The sequence below is a fragment of the Natator depressus genome, chromosome 4 (assembly GCF_965152275.1).
Source record: "Natator depressus isolate rNatDep1 chromosome 4, rNatDep2.hap1, whole genome shotgun sequence".
In the NCBI taxonomy this organism is placed as follows: Eukaryota; Metazoa; Chordata; order Testudines; family Cheloniidae; genus Natator; species Natator depressus.
Genome location: NC_134237.1, coordinates 68,882,602 through 68,903,058, shown reverse-complemented (window position 1 = coordinate 68,903,058; position 20,457 = coordinate 68,882,602). Strand labels below are relative to the sequence as shown.

Here is a 20,457-nt window from a genome sequence, read left to right as displayed (position 1 = left end):
TACATTTATAGATAAACTTTAACCTTAACTATAACTCAGTATAGCATAACATTTGCATGCTAAACTGGCCACCCTCAGTTCAGTAACTCCTCAGTTCAGAGGCTATTTATATTCATCTACATGCATTATACTCATCGCCAAACTACTGCTGATGACCCTGCATACTCTTCTGAGAAATAAAATGCTGTATTTAACTCCCATTTACCCCCTTCATTAATGACTGCTTGAGATTCTGGTTATTATGTGCACAGATTTTAGTTCTTCCTTTAATGGGAAATTTGAAAGAAACTTAATACTTTGAAAAATATCAGAATAGGGGTTCAAATTTTGATGTATGCCATTTATCATACTCAGAATTTAAATTGGGGCATTCCGTGTAACTGGAAGTTTTAATATAATCTGTGTATCTCAAAACATCTTGAACATGGGAATAAAGCTTTTTCATGCTTTTTTTTTTTAACAGCAACTAATGTTTCATAGAAAGTCATTTTATTTAGATCCAAATCTTCGATATACATGGTGGGGGAAATGGCGGTGTATGGATTTCTTCCTTAGAGATGTGTGAAAATGAGAAATTGTTGTTGATTATTCTGCACCTATATTCAAAAACTTGTGTTTGATATAATCATAAGCAACTAGTTATTAGTACATCACAAAGACTGACTTCTGGGGAAAGAAAGAATCATTCAGATACCTATATATTCAGTCTATATTCAATGTTGCTAGGCTATAAAAATTAGGAGGCAGGTATGTTATAATAACTGGGCCTACAAATTTACCCTAATTGTGAGATCAGCTGTTAAAAGCGAATGAAAGTTTATAAAATGTCACAATAACCTAAAGCAATAAATTGATGGAGAAAGATGCAAGGAGGAAATGAAAGACTGAATTAATACAAATGAAAAGGTCCCTGATATAATTCAAGGCAGGACTGTGTTAAGATATTATGCTGAGTAAACAAGAAAAGTATGGGACCAGAAATTAATGAACCAAAAATCAGTCTGTCAGAAATCAGGTCTAATTGGTCAACAAAACAGCAAGGGGGATGAGCTATTCTCCCTGACTCCTTTTTGTGGTTCTTAAAAAGAAAAGACTTTGGGGAGAAGTTACCAAAGCAGCAACTGTCTGACAACTGCTGCAGTGAGCTTTATCATCATGGCTGCCACCCCCAAAATTGAGTCTACATAAAAAGTTTCTTACGGGTACCCATGAATGAAGGAGAAAGTGATCTTGGGTGGGTCGGGCTTTAGAGAGAAGAATGTTTGAGGAATGGATGTTAACAGGACATTAATGTACAACTGCATGCTAATGTATCTCAATGCAGAACAACAGCTCTAGATCTAGTAGAGACTATACGTTCATTGGGATGGGGATTTTCGTTTGTATTTAAGTACGGAATATTGAAAATACAACACTTATAGAACATTAAAAGAATAGTACTAATACTAAATTATGCGTCACTGTTTAGTTGCTAATTACTAATGAAAAGTGAATTTTTTTTTGTTGATCAAGAGCTGATCCTTCTAATATGTTGATATACACACACATCTGTTACAAGTGTTTACTATATCCATCTATTTTTACATATTTAACTGTTAATAAAGAAAATTTAACAGGCTGCATTTATGAACTGAAACCCCCAAAAGAAATAAATTATTCCAAAAATGGTTGAAAGAACAATAGTTGCTCAAAAGAAAAAAATAGAATTAAGTCAACTTAGCCTTTAAATATGCCATAATTAAAAACGCCTTTGAGTGTCTTTCCACAATAGTTTAACTTCAGTTGGTTAATACAGTACTTGAAATATGAGCAGTCTTGAGTTCAAAGAAAGATGAGAAGAATTATTGGCATTTGGTTCTGGGCATGCCTGTATTTTAAGCTCACTTAAAAGCTTTAGAGAAGCAAATATTTAAATCATACAGGCCAGATTCTAAGTACATTCATTAGGTGACTAACAGAATTTTATTTTGGTTGATTTAGTACATTCAATTAGAAATTAAGGCCTCAACTTTGCAAACAAGCGAGGCACTTTACATCTGAGAGTAGTCCCTCCGAGTTTATTCTGTTTGTAGGATTGGAGTCTAAGTTTGGATCATGACACTACAAAAGGTTACAGCGTCAAAATGGCTTTCATACCAAAATAATCCTAAGTAGAGGATCACACAATTTGTTGCTTCTGTAGGACGGGGCTCCTTTCATTCCTCCCCATTCCAAGCACCCTATGTGGCACCTTCCCATCCCTTTCTATTCCAGGGACTCCCAGGAAGCCCCATTGGGATCTGTGTATACCCCTCCATTGCTCATTTCCCCCATAACAGATTCCTCCATTCTTCCCCACACCCATTCCCTCCTTCCTCCCTAGACCAGCATCTACCATCTGTGTGAGCCCCCATTCCACTCTTCCTCCCATTATTTTTATTTAATTTCTGTCTGGAAGATACTTCATTCAGGGTGTCAATGTTTCAAAACTGTACTGGGAGGATGGGCAGAGTTGAGCTGCCACAATTGGCATGCTAGAAGGTGTTAATGGGTGCCATCAACTGGTTCTTTGATCTATAGACTGTTGAACCCCTTAACTCGGCTAAGCAGATGCCAGAGTGCCTGTGTCTCCCCCATTTCCTCTTTCAGTTTACCAATTTTTGCCAAAATCAATATGGTTCTCCCCATTGATGTCTAGAACAGTCTCTGAATTTTTGGAGACACAGAAATGTCACCAAGTTGAGTGTAAGGCCTTGCTTGACTCAGTTGAAAATCTCGAAGCTACAAAATCATAAACAAAACCTAATGTGCAGTATCTAAAGTCAGCTCCATTTTTAAAATGGGATTTTGGCTCCTAGATGCCTACATCCCTTTTGAAAACGAGACTTAGGCCCAGACTTGTAAAAGTATTTAAGTATTGCTGAGCTCAGTGTTGGAATGCCTAACTTATTTAGGAGCCTAAGTATTTTCATTTTACCCTTTTTCTTACCTTCAATGAATACTTCTGCTGAAGTACTATCAGAGCCAACAGAATTTGATGCCAAGCAAGTGTAACGTCCAGTATCGTCCTCAAAGGCTTCTGCTATGATTAGTGAATGGAGGCCTCCACTTTCACAATGGATCTGAATATCAGGGGAATTCTGCAACTCTTTCCCTTCACAGAACCATCTGCAGTTCACATGTGAACAGGGATAGAACACAAAGAGAAAACAAAGTGTTGATTTGTATCTACCACTAACAAAATGATATGAAAAATTGTTGCAAACTCTGAACAGCTATATACATTAAAGAAAACTTATTGCTTGTTTTTATATTTCATGGAACCTACAAAGAAATACAACTTTCTAATATAAGATGAATCTCAAGCTTACTTAATAAACGTACATACTTACAAATTACTATTAATAATTTTCTTAACTTCTCTTCAGGTACCATTAACACATTGTACAGTTTTAAAAAGTAACCTGCATTAAGCACCTGGAAATTAGGTTACAATTTAATCTCTTGTTTTGAGAGTCTAAGGCAGTATGTGTAGGCAAGCAAACTCCTTTGTGTTCATTACAAATCCTCCATCTAGAATATGTGATTTTTGTTCTCAAATTTGCAATCAAAATAGCAAAGCCATGTCTTATGCCTTCCATACCATTACTTTTTTTAAGGTTCCTACTAAAATATGACCTTAGTGATTCTAATTCTGATACAAATGGCATAATTCACTCTTGACAGAGTTATTCCTTTCCTAAACACCCAGAAATCTGGTGTGGCAGGCTCCAAAGTGATTTGTTTATCAATACCAGTACATGCACATTCTCCCTCCCAACCTTCATCCTTATGAATAGATTTTTTTCATTATACAACTATGCAAATGCATTGAAAGACTGATTTACTTCAGATAAAAAGAGAAAAATGTAGGGAATTTTCTACTTCAGACCAACAAAAAATTCAAAATCCCTTTGACAAGATTGTTCCCTTAGTTCTTAACCACTTCTTAGTGTGTGTCTGCAATTCTAATCTTCCATTAATTGCTTCCATCTGAAACTTTTTGCTTTGTTGGCATCTTGTCCTGAAAATAAAAACAATAGAAGCCATATCTGTTGCTTTTCCTAAACTTTAAAAAAAAAAGTGATCCAGTGTTAGGGTATCTTCCATTCCTATTTAAGAACAGTTTGAAATGCTACATGCAGTGCTAGAGATGTCAAATAAAGGTCAATTAGGAGCCTTTACAAATGGACTGAACCTGTTCCTATTTCATTCTAGCCAAATGGATAGAATAAAATTAATTTGGTTTCCTTTTCATCTATGATTAGCAAAACAGGAAGATACTTGGACAATCTGCCTCTAAAAATATTAAATCTGAATGACTACTTTATTTTTATTTTATACTCTAGAGGAAAAATGGTGCCTTCTCCACTCAATATCTAATGGATTTACACATGAGGTAACTCCCATTAACACTAATGAGAACTGTGCACACAAGTCCCCTGTGCAGATGAAGAATAGACACAATATTCCTCAAGGCTAGGAAATGTTGATAATGGAACTAAAATCCTATACCATTCTGTTTTGTAACTGAAGACTAACAAGCTCCTTTTGTGTGTCCTATTGTGCCCAGAGCGCCCCCCCCACACACACACACTGAACCGCTTAGGCAAGAAACAAATAAACTTCCTTTTGTTTACTCAGTAGCCCCATTTGGCCTAGTTTTACAATTATCTGGTTTGGGGACAAATTTATCCAGTCAGTTCACCTGCCAGTATTAACACTTCTGTTCTCCTCCTCCCCCATGCCATCCAACCCCCTCCCTATTCTGAGTGAGGAACTTCAACTACTGCATCTGCCAGAGTCCTAGACTTTGGTCACCTTTTCTATAGGCAAAGAGTTTGGTAATATAGAGGAAGGAAAGGCTGACCCAGAATTTCTGGACTGATAACTATAGCCAAAACCCTATAAAATGGGGACTCGGAAACCTATCTAGCAATCCTATTCCTCTTTCTATTTCCTTTTCTTCTTTCTGGAAACATCTTTCAAAGCAAAGACGCCATTCATAGCCTAATTACTTTCTCAGATAGGGTCCAGTTTTAGTCTTGTGCAGGTTTAGACTTCTAACAAGTCTCTATTGTCGCCGAAATTCCTTTTACCCCAAATATTTATGGTACTATGATTTATATGGTCATAAAATGTCTGCTAATATAGTTTGTACCAGGGAGATTTATCTGGTGAGGTTTAGACAAAGTTATTTTCTTAGGAGGGTCAGTTTTATTTTCTTCCCCTGATGCGTGAGAGATTTATGTGGCTAGCAACTAGCGACCTCAATGGGAGTTATTGCAAGTAAATCTTTACGTATTCTGTGACTTCTAGTTGAGGTTGGGAGTCACCATCAATGACCTATCATTAGAAAAAAGAACATGAATCCCAACCTTCCACATCAGACACTGCTTCATTTCAGTAGCTGAAGATCAAAACGCAGTAGAAAGCAATTCAATACAAAATTACCTCAACCATCTTTAATGTGATGCTTGATGAACAGGAAACAGGCCTGATTTTTGACTGCACTCATCACTGTTATCAAGAACAATTCATTCCCCCATTTCTGATTGTAGTTGCAACCTAGTAAGTGCTGTTTCATGAAATGCAGAGACAATGTTGGAGATTTTGGTTACATTAGCTACGTATGTTTATTTGATAACATTTTCAACTCTCAGTTTGCTTACAGGAAATTCAGGGTATTTATTGTAAATTCCTCAGGGGAGAGGTGAAAATTAAGTCTACTGAATGAATGCCTCACTGAAGTTTTTATTTTTCTTGCAATGAATTTGGTAGGTGCCAGTTCAGCTCACACGAAGTAGCACTAGTGTAATGGATCCATTAGCCACCCAGAAGTATGAGAAAGGTGTTTTTCAGCTTATAAAGCTGGATGAAGTGTTAAGACTTGCATGCACTTAAAGATGGAATTTATGTTTAAAGCAAACTAGCTTTTATACAGCATAGGATATTCCATGGAGCAGACTGACCATCAATAGATTACACCTTTACACTTTGGGCTTTGTCATCCCTATTGCTGTTTAGTGTGGAAAGGTTCAGAGGGGATTGAATTCACATTCAAATGGCCCTAGAGATTAAAAGAGGAAAGGCAAAGGAGGCCTTCTAGTATCATTTTCTTTTTCAGATGCTACAGGCATTTTGGAATCATGACTCGTCAGAGAAGAACAGTCACATGAAGCTTATGTGAAAATTTCTCTGCGAGTTTGCACTAGCTAGGTCAGCATTTCCTCCTTTACAGTCCATTTCATAGGCAACTGGTAACTGCTGATTGGGGAGGGCACAATGGTAGCCCCCACCGACCACCACATTCATGGTCAACTTCCTGGTGACTGCCAAGGCACCCTCCAGCAACACCCTCTTGACCATGCACCCCTCTAACCATGGCACACTGGTTGGTCGCCCACATCACCTACCCTTAAAGCTCACCCTGCCATGACTGGCCTTAGGGAAAATGGCACCCTAGAACCCTGCCACACTGCCTTCCCAGATTCCCCAACCCCAATCACCCCTGGCGCCCATTGCCTCCCTGGACTCCCCTCCTTCCCCCATTGCTCCTGGCCCCTGCTGCCTCTTCCAGCTCCCACCTATCGCCTCTGGCCCCTGCTGCCTCCATGGGCTCACTACGCCACCCCAGCTCCTTCAGGCCCCACTACCTCCCCCCCAATGCCCCAACTGACTCCCTGAGCTCCAGGCAGGCTAGTCCAGACACATACTCAAGCAGGTAAATAGCTGCCAGCTGGTGAGGAAGGCATGCGACTCAGCAAGCCTCCCTACACCCCTCTGGCAGAGAGTGGTCTCAATTCCCTGCTCTGGGCACCAGCTAGTGGGGCTCAGCAGGGGCACTCACTGCTGGTGTCTTTAGTAAGCATGACCCTTCAGCTGCGCTCAGCCCACCCTGGCAGAAATCGGGGGGCGGGGGGATGGCATGTGACCCCATGTGCCCCCCACACGTGTCGTCTATAGTCCATAGTCTATTTACCCCCTTAGGGGGAGGAGGATTATGACCCAGGTGTGGATGTGGAAGGCAATGGCAATTTTGCTCCTGAGGGAGGCATTCTACCAGAAAATTATGTCCGAAAGAGTAGCACGGAAGAATGGGCCCACAGTCCAGATGTTCTGAAAGAAGAAGGATTTCTCTGTGGATCTCAGGGTGAAACAAAATTTTTAACTTCATATGTTCAAAGCACTGTGTGCAAACATTAGTTAGTTCTCACCCCACCCCTCTATTTATATATATATATATATATATATATATATATATATATATATATATATATATATATATATATATATATAATGTCACGTGTATACATTGGGTGGGGGTGGGGGAAGAGAGGAAGTATACAGGCAGAGGGGTGAAATGACTTGCCTAAGATAACACAGTGAGTCTGTGGCAGTTCTGGGATCAAAACACAGATGTTCTAACTCCCACTTTATGCTCTTTTCTTTAAGTCAGTGGTTCTCAACCAGGGGTACACATAGAGAGGTCTTCCAGGGGGTACATCAACTCATCTAGATATTTGCCTAGTTTTACAACAGACTATAGAAAAAGCACTAGTGAAGTCAGTACAAACTAAAATTTCATAAAGACAACGACTTGTTTATACTGCTCTATATACTATACACTGAAATGTAAGTACAATATTTATATTCCAGTCAATTTATTTTATAATTTTATGGTAAAATGAGAGAGTAAGCAATTTTTCAGTAATAGTGTGCTGTGACACTTTTGTATTTTTGTCTGATTTTGTAAGCAAGTAATTTTTAAGTGAGGTGAAACTTGGGGATATGCAAGACAAAAATCAGACTCCTGGAAGGGATATGGTAATCTGGAAAGGTTGAGACCATGCTTTAGACCATACCAATTCTCTACAAAGATGTATGGTCTAAAGCAGTGGTTCTCAACCATTCCGGACTACCGTATCCCTTTCAGGAGTCTGATTTTGACACCCCTGTGCCATAGTATCATTACTTCAGTCATTGTACCCACTGAATTTCAATGGCACTTTTGCCCCTAAATCACTTGGGCACCGTTGAAAGTTCCACCCTTAGGAGGCTAACTTCAGTCACTAGTTTAAGGATCTTGGCCAATACTCCTCACTTCTCCGAAACTGCTGTGTACAATTGTTGTGGGTTAGTGAACCATTTCTGTAGGTTATCCCAATGGTGCCACATTTCAGTAGTCCCTGTAATTGATCCCCGCATATAGATTCTATTTCAGTTTGTTAACCTTAATAAATCACTTTGGGATCCTTTGCAGTGAATGGTACTGTATTAATGCAAGACATTATATCCTAGTCAGGGGACATAACAGCTCAGATAACTTAAAAAAAAGGGTGAGAAAGACTAGCATTAAAGGGTTTTAACATATTTCAAGTGACAGAGAAGTGAATTTTGACTGCTGCGCACTCTTCTATGCTCTCGTATAAGTAGGTCTACTCCTGTTCTCCCCCCCACCCCAGCAAAGCTTTTTTACTGGCTATTATTAGCATCCTAATTTTTACTGTGATATGCTTACGTAAAAGAAAAGAATGAGAGATACCAGCTGTGAAACAGTCTGTATATTATGCATATCATGACATGAGTTTGTCATTCATACCATTTGTCTATCTCCTTCACTCCTCTTTCCCTCCTGTCCTGACAATCCTCTGTATATGGAAATGCATGTGTGTCTGGGATTTTAATGACTCTGAACAAAACATTAACAGTTGAGCAGCACACTGACTGACCATATACCGGGGCCTTAAGAAAAACAGTTCAATCTTTCCTCTAATGCATAATCCTGCTGTAACCTATGTTTAGTAAAAGTAACTGAGGAATAAGGAGGGTTTCCTTTCCACACACTCTTAAAAGTTAATTTAAAATGGCAGCTGAAGTGAAATTTAAAGACAGCCTGAGGGAAAAATTATAATAGGGCACTCTGACCCCTACAAAATGTGGAGAGAGATAAGTTGTAAATTAAAAAAGTAATTTTATCCTTAGTGGTGTTAACTATGGCCAGCAAGAAACGCTAAAAGAAAACAATGTAGTATTGCTTTAGTGGTATAGTCAGTGTTTTCATTATACTGTATAAACTCCTATTTTGTAATTTCCCTACAAAAATTAACCACTGTCTCACCCTTCCAGACGGCAAACATTTCCATCCGCAAATTTTTTAGTTTACAATTTTAGAAAGAAATCCATTTCACCACATCAAAATTAAATTAATTTATGCTTCTAGTGTATGCATAACTCAGTTTTACACAAAAAGTAATTTGTGATGCAATTAGGACATGTTTTCATATATAGTCCATATTCTTAGCTTTATATATTATAAAATGACTACAAATAATAACAGACTCTTGCTACCTGTATTTTGATATCCTTTAAAAATCCATCAAGATTTTAACCTCTGAAAACAATAGAAAAATGTGTATCTTCTTTCTGAATGCATAGCTTAGTGGGTCCAAAAATGAATTTACAGGGCTAGTGTGGTCAAGCTAGTAAAAAAGTACATAACATTGGATGATCTCTCTCATTTATTCCGGACTGATCTCTTTAGCAATGTAATTGTCATCTTAAAACTCTCACTCACCTCAATGGGAGTGCCATATTCAGTGGAGCAATTGCAGGTTTAGTCTCTAAGGGTATGTCTATACTGCAGTTAAACACCTACAGCTGGCCCGCATCAGCTGACTCGGGCTTGGGCTATGGGGCTGTTTAATTGCAGTGTAGATGTTCAGGGTTGGGTTGGACCTTGCAGCGGGGAGGGTTCCAGAGCCCAGGTTCCAGCCTGACCTCAAATGTCTATAGTGTGATTAAACCAGCCTGAGCCCTGTGAGCTGAAGTCAGCAGACATGAGCCAGCATGGGTGTTTAATTGCAGTATAGACATACCCTAAGGAGGCAACAGTGTTTCCTCATGCAACATGTGAAGACCAAAAAACGGCTCTGGATTTGCTGCATTTTCACTCTGTTGTGGAAGGAGAGAGGTATAAAATTTGTTCAAGAGAATTCTGCTCCCTGGAAGCAACATAAAGCAGAGAGGGGAAGGAAAGGTAGAGATGGGGCCAGTTGATTTAGAAGGGATGCAGTGCACCATGGCCTTTACTGCTGAGAGTAGGCTGCAGGAACTCCACAGACTGTCTTCACTTGTCTACTCAGGTTTAGAGGGGAAATTTTGTTCCCTCCAACTGTCACATAGTTCCTCACAATCTTTTTGTGAGAGCTGTGTTTATGATCAAGGATTTGGCTGAAAGTAACTATTAGGAATTTGCACTATAGACTAACTATTCCATTGAAGTTGATACACACACTGAAGAGATGTTATAACCCAAGGAAAAGAACTGCTAAGTTAGTTTTAGGCATTGACAAATCCAGACAAGGCATTTGAAGCCGTAGCAGACACTGTCCTTAGCTCATTTCATTGCGTCTCGGTATTGCAGAGGTTTCACAGCCTTGTATAGTACTATATGCTAAATGCACTATAATAGCTAGATACCACAGAAGACCGGTTTTACCAACTCTGAACATTCAAAAATCATGAGTCCACCCTAAAAGTTCATGGGATTGACTTAAAGCACCCAAGAATTAAGATATTAAAACTGGGGACTTTATTTGCCTCTAGTTTGAGTCTTTCAGGATTCGTATTTCTAGACTTTTCTCTGTTACCTTGACACATACAAGCTTCCTTTTAAAAAAAAAAGAAACAACAGAGATTATCATAACATGACTGCAGGATTTGGGACTAGTAGAAAAACACCAAAACATGACAAGAGCTGTGATAAAATCATAGACTGTCAAAATTTCACCTTCAGCTTACTAGTTTTTGTCAGTTTGTATTCAAACCTAGTATTAGACACATTGTATCATCAGGTTAAAATTGGCAACAACAAAAAATGTTTTCTAAAAGCTGTTTTATTTATATCTTAGATTAGGAGAGCTTTTTAACCTTATTTACTGATCTTTGTTTACTCTTTGCACTTTGCTCATCTTGAATCATGAAATTCTGCTGGCTTCAACTGAGTTACCAATGATTTATACCTCTGTAATGATTCAGAATGCACATCACAAAATGGTAGCCCTGAATTTCAAATTCACTACTGCCCTCCAAACTCATTCATATGCCCACCTCATCTTACATGAAGATCTTCTAAACGGTTTCAACTTTTAATTATAATTATAAAATATTATTCTGAGAGACCTGGGCCTGAATCAAAGCACTTAAAACATATGACTAATCCAAACCTTTTCAGCAAAAACATTTGGAACTATAGCTTACGCTCTGAAATTTACTCCATTAAGTTAAAGTTAGAGACACAGCAACAGATTTGACCCAGAACATCATCATTCTTAAAAAAAATTAATGAAACTTTAAAAATAATGCAATGGATAAACTTTTGTTTGGATTTAAGTGTTTCTCCATGTGGTTTACAAACTTAACCTTGCATCTTTGTGGTGGTGGCTGAGAACTGTGAGGTGGGTAAATTTGACTAAAAACAAAAGTGGAACTAACTAGTATCTTTTTGCACTGGTTTTATAACACAGCAAAGTCTGACTTTGTATATGTATGGAAACCTACCATATAGATAAGAGCCAGTAATAAAAGAGTCTGATAAGATGAGACCATTCTATTTTAGTAAAATTTCATGTGTAAACAGGCATTCCAAGACACAATGAATCATATTCCAGATGGTTTCTGTATTTGTCCACATGCTTATAAAATAAAAATCTAGGAGAAATGTGTGATCTCACTGACTGATGGAGTATCTGTAAATTCAGTTTTCACCATGGCTCAAATTAATTGAAGGCAGAATGAGAAAATAGCTTTTGCTTTTCAAACTGTAACAAGTTAATTTATTTTCAGTATTAGCATATGGGAATGCAATTAACACTAGATCACAGAGATTATTTTCCATATGGAAAAATGGCTCTTAGTAAATACAAAATTATTGGGATGCATAGTCAAGGTTACCTAGAAATACTACTGTCATGCAGGTACTGATGTCTTCATTGCAAGGGTTCAAGGTAATGTTCCCTGCTGATCAGTCCCCCTTGGAGGATATTAATATTTTCAGGTGACCTTGACTGTATGTGTGTTTTTCTAGACCTTTATAATTATTAAAATATGTATTATTTATTTTAAGAGTTTAACAGGAGGACAATTATGCTTTAAAAGTGAAAATCTGCCAATTTTCTCTTTGGTGAATCTGGTTCACCAAATATGTATTATTTATTTTAAGAGTTTAACAGGAGGACAATTATGCTTTAAAAGTGAAAATCTGCCAATTTTCTCTTTGGTGAATCTGGTTCCAGATCTCATGGGTGCATTTATAACATGAGAAGATTAGAGATAACAAAGAAAGCACTCATTGTGAAAGCTGATTTTTCCACAGCACAGTGGCAAATGTTATAGGTATCATACTTTAAGTAATTCAGTTTTAACAGTCATCCTGCAGAACAGGAGGCAACTGTGCAGCTGTTATTCATTAAGAATAGGACGCAGATCATCCTTTTCTTACTGGCAGAGAAAAGAGCCTGGTCTCCTTACGTTGAGAAAAAATAAGAGTGGAAGATTCTCTCCTTCAATCCAGTCCTCTGCTGAGAAGACTATTCTATTTCGAAAGACGAAAGATTGGCCTAAGAGTGGACTATGCAGCAGCTTTATCTCAGATCAGATCACTTACAGCATAAACCCCTTTCAAGCAAGGGAGAAGGGAATGCTGGATGGCACAGTGGATAACAAGCCTTTCACTTCTCGAGACTGAAGTTTAAATCCTATCTTAGGTCACAAGATAACTGTCTGTTCTTGTCCTTATGTATCGACATCACAAAATCACTACACAGTTTACTAAAAATGACCCCAATTGGCATGGTCTGCTGAAAAGTTATAGGTGTGGATAAAACTAAACATACATTTGGAAGAGCTTCATGTGAAACCTTGTGCAGTGTTTTCTGCTCTATATTTGGCTCAAGTCAGTACTCTAAATCCTTCACTTTTATAAGCAGTAACGTAATTCACAAGTAGGGCTGAGTAAATATTTTAAATAAGTAATATTTGAAAATATTAATTCAAATTAAAAACAGAACTTGTGTTGTCTGCATTTGTGACCTCTTATTTACATAAAACAACTGTGTGTGAAGTTTTGTTCACAAGAATGTACTTGGAAAGAGAAAGTGTCAAATTCTCATGCAAATATGTATTCATACATTAATATGTATTTACAAGAGAAGTGTTTGTGTGGGTATCTTCAGAGCTCTTTGTGGGTTTGGGCAATGATCAGAGCAGGGAACAGAAACACTACCAGATGCTGTAGGGTATGTCTACACAGCAGCTGGAAGTGAAACTTGCACTAGGAGGGCTTGAACTATCATGCTAGCACGGATGTTGCAGTCCACAGAGACTTGGGCTAGCCACCTGAGCTCAGACCCAGGGTCTGAGTGGGCCTGACAGCCCAAGCTGCTGACTGAACCACAGCATCCACACAGCTATTTCTAGCATGCTATCTTTAGTCCTGCTAGCACGAGTCTGTCTACCCATGCTCAGAGACTCACTTGCAGCTGCAGTGTAGACAGACCCTTAGTTATCCTGTAAGGGGCACTCAACTGTTGAGCACCTCTGAGTGTCTGGGTGTGATAACAGAGTCAATTTCTCTCCTCTGTTGCCTCCTGCAGGCTGCCAGCTGATTTTGATGCATCTTCAGTGGCTTGGCCCTCCAGCCAAGTCACAAAGCCCTTTTTGAGTATTAGAGTCCAGGAAATAAAGTCACTATCCTCACTTGGGTCTTCAGCCATGGCTCTGAGCCCCTTTTTAAACTGAGTCCTTTTTTCAGGCTCCCAATTAAGGTCTGTCCCCTTTTGATGTCCACACAACTTTACTGGTAGCTGGTGAGGGACCCTGGGCCTGCCCACTACTCCTGGTTCCAACTCAGAGACTCTATAAACAGCAGCAACATAGTGCTCAACTTCATTCTTCTGCTGCTGTTTCCCTGGGCCTTTTCCTACCAGGCCCTTTTATCTCTAGACCTGCCTCAGGGCTAACATCCTCAGGTCCTTCTATCTCTGCATTCCCAGTTATGTAAATTCAGTCAGCCATAGAATTTGTCTGATTGCTGGGCTCCTTTGACCAGAGAAGAGCACCTTGTCCACTCCTCTGGTCCCAGCCAGGAACTGCACTGTTAATCCCCTCTAGATCCTTTTATTGGGGCCAGCAGGGCCCTTATTGGCCATTGCTATCCCCTCTAGCCCTTGGGGGACTGTGCTTTCCAAAATGGCTGCTCCAGAGAGGCCTCTCTAGGCAGACCTGGAGGACCCACCACCTTCACTACTCCGTTCCTCCCACATTGCTGCTTCCTGGTATGGGCTGTAGTAGGAGCATGGGGCCTCCTGTAGAGAACTGCAAAGGCCAGGTATACCCTATCACAGGCCCACAGTGAGGATTTACAACTTTCAGAACTTCAAGCTGCAAAGCTGTTTAAAAAGTCAAGATTTTTTGGAACTATATTATATCTTTCCTCCTCTACAAAAACAGGTGAACTTATTTTTTTCAAACTTAAAAATAATTTAAAAAAACCCCAAAACAAATTACCACAGCCAAAAAGTTTTTCTAAAAGTTTTTCTAAAAAACTTTTAGAAAGTTGCAAATGACTGAGGAAAGGGGATTAGGATGGAAACAAATAAGAAACCTTAACTGTAATGGGATGCAACTACCTCATAGCTATAAAACCTTTTTTGAAAATGTAGAAAAACATCCAAAAATATTTAATACATTTCATTTGGTATTCTATCATTTAACAGTGTGATTAATCACAATTAATTTTTTTAATTAATTGCGTGAGTTAACTGTGATTAATTGACAGCCCTAATATGCAGAAAGCAATATTGTTTCTCCCATTTTGGTCTCAAGGAAACAATTATTTGAAACTGGACATATTCTTAAGTATCATTCACAGGAAAAAGTTGCAGACATTTTTTGGACCTCATGCAGTTTTGAACCTTCTACAGACATGTTTCATGATGACCGGCTAGTAAAAAATAAGCTGGGAATACATAAGGGAAAAAACACTAAATAGTTACACACAAATATTTCTGGGTACAACATTTAGCAGACTGCAGAATATTTTATGTTGTAATCTAACTGCTATGGGCAGAAGATAAGGGGTTGAATGGAGGAAAATAAAGTGTTTAACTTTTAAAAAAGCAAGAAGTATAGCTAATAAGATGACTATCTATCATTACCCTGATCACTTTACTTGTCCAGTCTGCTCTGTCCCTTTCACCACCTTACAACAATCTTTGTCTTTTTAGACTTCATGATCTTTGGGGCAGGATTCTCTTCTTCTGTTTAGAAAGCACCTTGCACATTTTGGCCACGACTGCAATACCAATAAACACTGGTTTCATAATTGCCCCTACTACTGTCAATCGTTGTGCTGGCCACTTCCAAGTTATCAAAGTATAAAATACAGAAGGGATTATAAATGTTGAGAATGAGAAATTGTAGTCATAAAAGCAGGTAGAGGTGCATACTCAGCTAATTTCAAGCTAAAAAGTTATTGTAGGTAGTTAAATTACTTATTGTTTAAACCTGAATTACATACAAGAATGAATATGGTGTACTTTATTGAACAATTCCTTCATTCTTCCACACTGAGTTTTTATGTTTCTATGTAATGATTATCACAGAAGTGTGAAACAGTAGCTATAGTAGCAACTTCTAGCATAGGGAAAACAGGGGCAGCTGCCACATACAGCATTTTCAGATAATTAAAAAGTTATTGCATGTGGAACCCCCCTGTAGTTTTAAGTATGTGAACTCCCAGAAACTGGGCAGTAATTTTTTTTCCTTTTGACAGGTAATTAAATTGAATGTTTTTGTACAACTTCCTCCTGGGGGCTGGAACATCTTAGCCTGAAGTCAAAGTGTGGTAGACATTATCTACATCTGAAATTGTTTCACTAATTCATTTGTCAGTATGTCAAGCAGCCCCCTTCTGTCGGTCTGTGTTGTTCTGCCAGCAGCATATGATTTATTTGCTGTTTTGCCACGTAAAAGGATTAACATCTCTCTTTTAAAAGGTTGGATTATTAGATTTCTAAGTTAGAGATACTTCTCAATTCTTTATTCACTCTATCTTATTCACAGTATATGGAACTGGCTACACAGTCTTTCAGTTTGTTAGCCACAACATTACTTGTGCAACTACAAGAAACACAATCAGCACATCACACTTTTTATTTTCCTGGATGATAAAGACAATGCAGTATAGCTCACTTCACTGCCCAGGGGTCTTCCTTAAAAGCCTTCCTATAATTGGAGGCAAGATAAAGTTTCCATACATTTTAAAGAACAGCATTCAAATGCAGTCAGCCCTGTCTTTTGGAAAAGAACTGAGAGATTTCTCACTTGCATTTACTGCATATGACGTTTCAAATAACAAGAGTCTCTCCAACACTCTTGAGCCTAGTGACATAATTATAGCTAGCATACCCTAAAATGAAACATTCTTGCAACTGACAGCACTGTATTTGGTTTCATAAGAGGTAAGTTACGGTTTCCTGCACAATAGTTGTTCATAGATGTACACAACTAACATAATTTGGATGTACTCCTGATTTAATTATTTGTAAACACAAAACCACTAGACTTCCCACTTCAGGCTTACGTCTCCCTCTATTAATGCAGAAACTCAGTGCCACCAACCACCATGAATTTATCACAAGTAATACAGTTTTGGCCCCTACTTCAGGCAGCTTCATGATGATGTGGAACTTCACAGCATTCAAGCAATTTGAGGAAGTATAATATGACCTAGACCTACTACACCCTGCCCCGGAGTCTAGGGGAAGGTACATTGAACTATCAACCCTAAAACCATGAGTTCTAGTCACAGCTCTTGCACTCACTGCTGTTAGCATTTCTTTACAACCCTTATTATGAGTCAAGATCTTATACCAGTGGTGCCCAAACTTTTCCAGTTGCAGCCTCCTCCCACCAATAATAGAATCTGTCCCCACCCCTCCTCCATTACTGCAGAGTTGGCTTAGCAGAGGAACTTGATCTGAAGGCAGAGCTAGGGATGGGGGAGGAGCTGGGCTAGAGGTGGAGCTCGGCTGTGGTTATGGGCGGAGCAGGGCTGGGGAACACTCCCTCCTGCTTTCCCCCCGGGGGGCTGGCCTGGGCTCTGCTGCAGCCCCTCCCCCCACATTCATCTATGCCCCCCAGGAGGCGCAACCCACACTTTGGGGACCACTGTCTTATACTGAAACTTAGGGGAGGGGGGAAGAAGGGGTAATTATCACAAACCAATATCATAGGTATCACAGACTTATGTACTTCTACATGTAGGTTGCAGGGCTGCTACAAGCAGGTCTGACTCTTGTACCAGATATGGACAGGCTAAATAACTTCTTTTATAGAGAGAGAGACACTAGAGATGTGTCTTCAGTTAGAAGCTTTAATGCACTACTAGTCTCAAAATAAGGTAAGTTACACACAGTGTCACTTATGACTGTATAATATAATACAGTTTAGCATTACATTACATTACATGTATCCTTTATATTTTACATTCCTATCATTTATAAAACATACACTATCCTGCTATCTTTAAAAGTTCAGTGTCTAACAGTCTATTAAGTGTCTCTAAGTTGTACTGCTTTTCTTGTTACACAGCCTGAACACATAACAACTTGGTTATCAGGTTGTCTATTAGTCCAATGGCTGACTATAGTTAGTTTGGAAATAATCTTCTTATTCAGCATCCATCAGCTGTAGAGTTTGCTCTATTCATTGATCTTTCAGAGGAAAGAATTTTAAATGTCAGTGATTTCTGTTGAACTCTCCACTGTTGGTCTCAAATCACATCATGATCTGGGCAATGCATTTTTTTAGTATTGTTAATTAATAATTATGACAACTGGAGTTTTCCATCCTTTTTCTCCATTCAGTTTGACACAATACACAGTCGCCAGGTTCTAGATCTGGCTGTTCTGAGTGAGGACTGTTGTAAAACTGTCTGTAAGCTCTTTTTGCCATTTTATTCAGACTCTTCGTATCTGGCCACTTTGGAGATAGAACAGCTGTATTTAAATGGTTTCAGAGTAGCAGCCGTGTTAGTCTGTATTCGCAAAAAGAAAAGGAGTACTTGTGGCACCTTACAGACTAACCAATTTATTTGAGCATAAGCTTTCATGAGCTTTCTGTCTTTGGAAAAGAATCTGAGTTGTCTTCCCAACAGGAGCTGTGCTAGACTATATCCAAGAGCTGCTATCAGTGTTGATCTGTAGTTCAGAAGAGCAAGGATGGATCTTCCTGGTGCAGGATTTTCTTGGCTGTCTGTACAGCTCTCTCAACATCTCCATTCGCTTGTGGGCAATGTTGGCTGCTAGAAATATGATCAAAATCATATTTTATTTGGAATTACTTACATTTTGCTGCAGTGAAGTGTGGTCTGTTGTCTATCACTAGTTGTTCTGGAATACCAAAATGAGCAAAAGTGCACTTCGGTTTCTTGATAACACTGTGACATGTCTTTCAAGGACATTATTTATATATACCTGGAAAACAGTCCACTACAACAAGGTAATAATATCCCCTGAATTAACAAAAATCTGCAGCTAGTCTATTCCAAGTTCTGTCTGGTAGAGGTGGTGTTATTAAAAGTTCTTTGTGTCCTGTTGGACTGTTATTCTGCAAAGTTCACATGCAGATTCTTTATTATTTACATCCTTGCTGATGCCCAGCCACCACGCCGACTGGTTGGCCCATTCACAGCAAGTAGTTAGACCTTGATGACCTTCATGGATGAAGGTAAAATTTCTCCCCTCATTTTGTTTGGAATTATGATGCAATCACCTTTAATCATGAGTCCATTTGACTCACTTAATTTTCCACATACTGCAAATCAGCATCTTGTCACCTCCTCAGTGTTTTTTTGGCCGTAACAGAACTTAGAACTTCTTGAAGTTGTGTGTCAGTTAAGGTTGCTTGATGTAGCCTTCTTTCTGATACTGGTCTGTATGTGTCCAGAGCATCTATTTATATCTTCAAGCTCAAGCTGAGTGCAATGCTGTGCTCTATGACAGTGTGTCTGCTACTACCAGATTTTTTCCAGGAACATAATTAGTAATTGGGTTAAAATCACAATAACTTTTTCAATAGACTTGATCCAGGTCTCTTCCATTGATGAGGGTTACAAGTGGTTTATGGTCTGTTAACAGTGTAAAAGCATCCAATCCTCACCGATAGCTGTAAAAGTTCTCACATGACCATATACATTCCTTTTCAATCTGTGCATATTATTGTTCTGCTTTGATGAGTGTGCAAAAGCAAAGTGCAATTGACATCCACTCAGCTCTATCTTGATGGAACAATACACCACAGCTGCTTGCATTCTCACTGACCATTGGGACCATTGTTCACATCACTGTACATGAGAACTGGTGCTGTTAAGATGATTTCTTTTACCTTTTTGAAGGCAATTTCTTGATATGGCCCCTATACCCACAATGTGTTGAACGTCAGTAGTACATTCAGTGGTTTTGTCACTGTAGAGAGATCTCATAGGTATTGATCAAAATAATTTACCATCCCCAGCATACTGCTCAGTTCTGGTACATTTGCTGGTTCACTGAATTGAATTGCCTTTACCCTCTCTGGGCTAGGATTGATCCACCTTTGTTTATTGTTTGTCCCAAAACTCAATTTGGGGTAGGCAGAGAATGCATCTTTTCATTGTTTAGCTTTAGCCTAGCCTGAATCATGAGGATTAGATATTCATTGAGGATTTTATTGTGTTTTTCTAATTGAAGAACCATATATCAAATCATCATCCATGAAAACTAACTCCATTTGTGTTCGTTAACAGTTCTGCTAACTTTCTTTGGAAGCTTTCAGGTACATTGGTAATCTCAAAAAGTAATCTTTAAAAGCAAAATCTCCCAAAGTGTGTGATAAATGAAGTCAGTTTACAATTATCTTTGGCTAAGGCAATTTGCCAGAACCTGCTCAAGGTATCCAGCTTAGACAATACTGTAACTTTTTTCACTTTGAGGAGGAAGTCATCCAGTGTTGGGAAGATATATTTTTTTCTCTCACAACTTCTTCATTAAATCCTGAAATCCACAAAGATTTGTATTTTTCCATTTTTCTTTATAATTGGCGCCACTGAGGTGTTGGCTTAGAGATTTTCTCGATAATGCCAATCTGTTCCATTTTCTCTAATTCTATTTCCACTTTTAGAAATCCTGTGAGGTTTATGTATGCTATATGGTTCAGTATAGTCTCTTAAGGTCATCTGAACTGGACCTCCTTCCAAGAGTCCAATATCGAGTTCTTCCACCTTTCTCACTAGGACTATCATGGCTGCCACACAGCAGCTCAGAAAGCTTTTGGTCTTTGATCCTTTGATCACATACAAAAGACAAAATTTTGCATTCAGAGTGTCAGTTGTTTTTG

The 20,457-nt window shown here is 38.7% G+C and overlaps 1 protein-coding gene across 3 annotated transcripts in view; it reads right to left on the bottom strand.

Moving 5' to 3' along the window:
- PALLD (palladin, cytoskeletal associated protein) overlaps window positions 1-20,457 on the bottom strand; it is a 346,573-nt gene that overhangs the window by 219,413 nt on the left and 106,703 nt on the right. For all 3 annotated transcript variants that reach the window (XM_074951119.1, XM_074951117.1, XM_074951118.1), the window contains exon 3: window positions 2,969-3,147. In XM_074951119.1, the coding sequence (XP_074807220.1) occupies window positions 2,969-3,147 (179 nt within the window). The remainder of the gene's footprint in view (window positions 1-2,968; window positions 3,148-20,457) is intronic.